This window comes from Saccoglossus kowalevskii, chromosome 9, assembly GCF_978046115.1.
Source record: "Saccoglossus kowalevskii chromosome 9, keSacKowa6.1, whole genome shotgun sequence".
In the NCBI taxonomy this organism is placed as follows: Eukaryota; Metazoa; Hemichordata; class Enteropneusta; family Harrimaniidae; genus Saccoglossus; species Saccoglossus kowalevskii.
In genome coordinates, this window is record NC_140649.1 from 24593269 (window position 1) to 24596880 (window position 3612).

General features: G+C 37.5%; 1 protein-coding gene across 1 annotated transcript; it reads right to left on the reverse strand.

Moving 5' to 3' along the window:
• Positions 1-904: 904 nt before the first annotated feature.
• LOC146739010 (apolipoprotein L3-like) lies at positions 905-3286 on the reverse strand. Its single transcript, XM_085503790.1, has 2 exons — positions 3202-3286; positions 905-2010 (listed from the first exon to the last, which is right to left on the reverse strand). Exon 2 carries the CDS (start codon positions 1937-1939, stop codon positions 1037-1039), a length of 903 nt encoding a protein of 300 aa, XP_085359916.1. The 5' UTR covers positions 1940-2010; positions 3202-3286; the 3' UTR covers positions 905-1036.
• Positions 3287-3612: the final 326 nt, after the last annotated feature.

Here is a 3612-nt window from a genome sequence, read left to right on the forward strand (position 1 = left end):
GTGTTTTGTCTGAGAATTTGTGAAACTATATGTGATTAATATATTTACAACAAACATTGTGACATTTACAGGGATGAAATTCGATTTGCAATCAGTTTTCCTATTCGGCCTGAAATAACATTCTGTGGTATCGCAAAGATACAACTCCAGTCGGCGCATATACGCCATTGAGTCGCGTGGATGCACCCTCAGAGTGCGGTATAAATACACCGCTGTGATTATAATGTAACTATTTCCAGCTCCTACAGTAGGGCGCGCTACACGATTTTTCCGTATTGCAAACCACTATTACTAATTAAGGGTAGATTTCAACTCGACTCGGAGTGAATACCGATATACCTGATATACGAGGTATAGTGGACGATGATTGTGTCTAGGCTTGGCTAAAACGGCCAACCACAGAAAGCCTCTCTATCAGTCTAGTGTCGTTATGTGCCTGCTATGAGTCTCGTATCAGTATATACCTCTCATGTCTTCCTGAAACAAGCTTTTTATAAACACAATCAAACGACGTTTCACGTGACTCAAATTGCACGTTTTGATTGGTCAGTATTTCAATATGGGAATACAGCAACATGAAAATGTTGTATTAGAGATTTTACAGTAGACGCAATTTTCAGTTAAAAGCAACGAGTCGCAAAAATGACGAATCTGTCAAATTTGTAGATGATAAGATCTAAAAGAAAACACAGTAAGAGACAATGGACGTCTAAAACATGAATTTAATGAAGCGACTTCTATCGGTGACCATTTTTTTTTAAAACAAAAGATTGCACCCAAAGGTAATATTTTACGTCCATGGTTTTAATTTACAGACTTGAACACAGTCAATATAAATATATTAAATCTGCAGTGTGAAACATAGCGGCTATTCTGCAAGAACTCTAATTAGCAATAACTTTATAGACAGCATATCCTATAAGGTGGACTTTACTGATAACGACCTGTTCACATAATTATGATTGGTAGATATATAAGGGAAAATAGTAGAAAAAAATTAAATGTTGCCACACAACGAATTCTACACTTTGCCAACTTATAATTTAGTGTTTATTTGAAATTTCTTCCTTCGGTATGGTGCACAAAGATGTTTTTCATCTGAGTCAGTTTCCGAGTCCGACTGTGGGTCGAACTGTAATACATCAATTACACCTTCGATATCATTGAGTTGGTTCTGCAGCTCGGCAATGACATTTCTGATACTATCTCCCATGTCTGAGTTACTTCCCTTAGCCAGGTGTGTTGCGGTCTTCACCAGTTGAAACACATCCCACCCAATAAACGCTGCATTTAACACAATCGCCATTTGAGTAAATAGGCGTGCGACATTGATATTTATTTTGACGAAACCCTCTGCTACCGTTAATGTAGAAGATCCAGCCTTCACGACACCTTTGGCTGTTATGCCAGTAGCAATTGGACTTGCGGTATATGCCATAAGAGTCAATATGCCTTTGGTATCTGAACTAAGCTTATATGTTGACATTAACTGAGAAATGATTTCTTCCAATCGTTCGCCATTTTTGACAATTTCATCCATAATTGCCTTGTCTTGTTTCACCAGTGCATCGGCTTCTTTGGCAGTTTTTGAATTGATAATTTTTTTGGCGATTTCTGACCCAACTGTAGTAATTGAACCAGAAGCTCCGATAGCAACTCCCGCGATAAGTAATGGGGTTCCAACACCAGCAGTTAGAATTGTTGCTATTAATCCTCCAAACGCAAGAAGACCGCCGCCAATTGCAACCCCATAACCAGCTGTTTTGGAAATATTTACTCGTTTTTGCACAGCGTCTAACTCATCTGCAAGTGCCTTTAATTTTTCAATTACCTTCTTTCTGTTAGAAATCCAGGCCTCAATATGTTGTATACGTGCCTCTGCAAATGGACTCGCTAGTTCTGCTACCTTTTCAGCAACCACCATATCAGTGTCGGTCATTTTACTTATTCTTGCTTTTAACGGCGCGGCTGTTGTCGATTGTAAATGGGTATGTTGGCCGTTTGTAGTGCCTGAATGGACAGAAAACATGTTAATGTGCATGGATTTAACACATTGACGTAATTTATGATGACTTCCATTTGAGGGAGGGATGATAGTATACATGGCCAGCTTTCAGACGATTGGTTCATTTCATGTGCGACAGTGAAAACATACTTAAAACAGAATTGTACATTGTATATTGTCAAACGAAAAACAAACAGGTCCCACAAGGAAGAAATGTGAAATATATAAGTAACACAAATCAGACAAGTAAAATCAGACTAACTAACTGAATATAATATAATAGTCACGGTGGTCAAGTGATTTAAGGCTGCTCTTTTATCGTGGTTACTAGGCAGCGAAATGTCATACTCACACTATGACAAGAGAGAGAATATTTGAATGTTACTATCCACACGTTTTCCACACTTTCACAGCAATATCTCACCCCTTCCTACTTATTTAGGTATATATTTACCAGCTCATTCGCTAGGTCTGTAGCACACAGGCTTTAAAAAAATACATTGTCGAAACTGTTATACCAAGAGTTTTGTAGCTAGCTGCATGCATAGAATGCACAGTATTTGTTTGATATATACTAGAACACACAAGTCACCTTCAACATGCCAACAGTTGACTAGTTGATTGTCGTTTGGTGAAATAATCACTTGTCACTGTGTTATATTAAACCAAATTCCATTTTGGGCGTTGGCTGTTCTATATATTAATCCTTCGATTGGCATACACATGTGCAAATATGTAGTGCTGGCACGCCACTATACTTTGTGATGTGATGCAAAAATGCAATTTCGTGGTGCATGCACGCCGTTATGTGGTGCATATATATTACAGAGAGATATTATGTGCACATTCACATTATTGTGCACATGCTACATTTTTATAATATATATTTAATAATATTGTTATGTGATTTTATACTACCATGTCAATCACACTCGTCATTGAGTGAAACCAATCCGTCATTTTGTTTTGAGTACATGTAGATTGAATTGTCAAGAATCGCTTCGTCGAATGATTATGTAAGCTATTCTGTCTACAAAAATACAGAGATTTATGCACGAATGAGAAGACTAATTTCAATGACCGATACAGATGCTATTCACTCAACAGTCCGACCACTCCAGCAATGGGCATACGACAGGTGTATTAAACAGGTGGTGTTAGATCACAACACCTACAATAAAGTAACTTATACTCACATTAACTCCCTATTTCAACTATTCTACATTGATCTATATTGTTGCCTTGTGTTCACACTGTCAGTAGTTTTGCGGAATCGAGCTGCGCAAAACAGAATTTGCAAATATAAGGGTAGCTAATGTTATATTTAAAACTCGTCATAGAGAGGATTTTAAAATATGGATTACCTCTGAAAGTGCATATTAATTAAACTATGTTATATTCTAGTGTACTGTTGCAGCCATGTATACTGAACATCAACGATTAAGTCATTTCGGATATTGGTTTAAAATGCACAATTGTGGCCAGATACAACGATTGTTAAATAATTTTAGAATGTTATAGATAGATAGATAGATCTATTAATTTAAAGCGGGGGGAGGTCGTCGCATGCGGCAGACGGCCATAGCGTATCGTTGTATACAAACACG

Bases quoted from the DNA above. Each gene is read 5' to 3' on its own strand.
- LOC146739010 (XM_085503790.1), bottom strand. From the start codon at position 1,939: ATGACCGACACTGATATGGTGGTTGCTGAAAAGGTAGCAGAACTAGCG.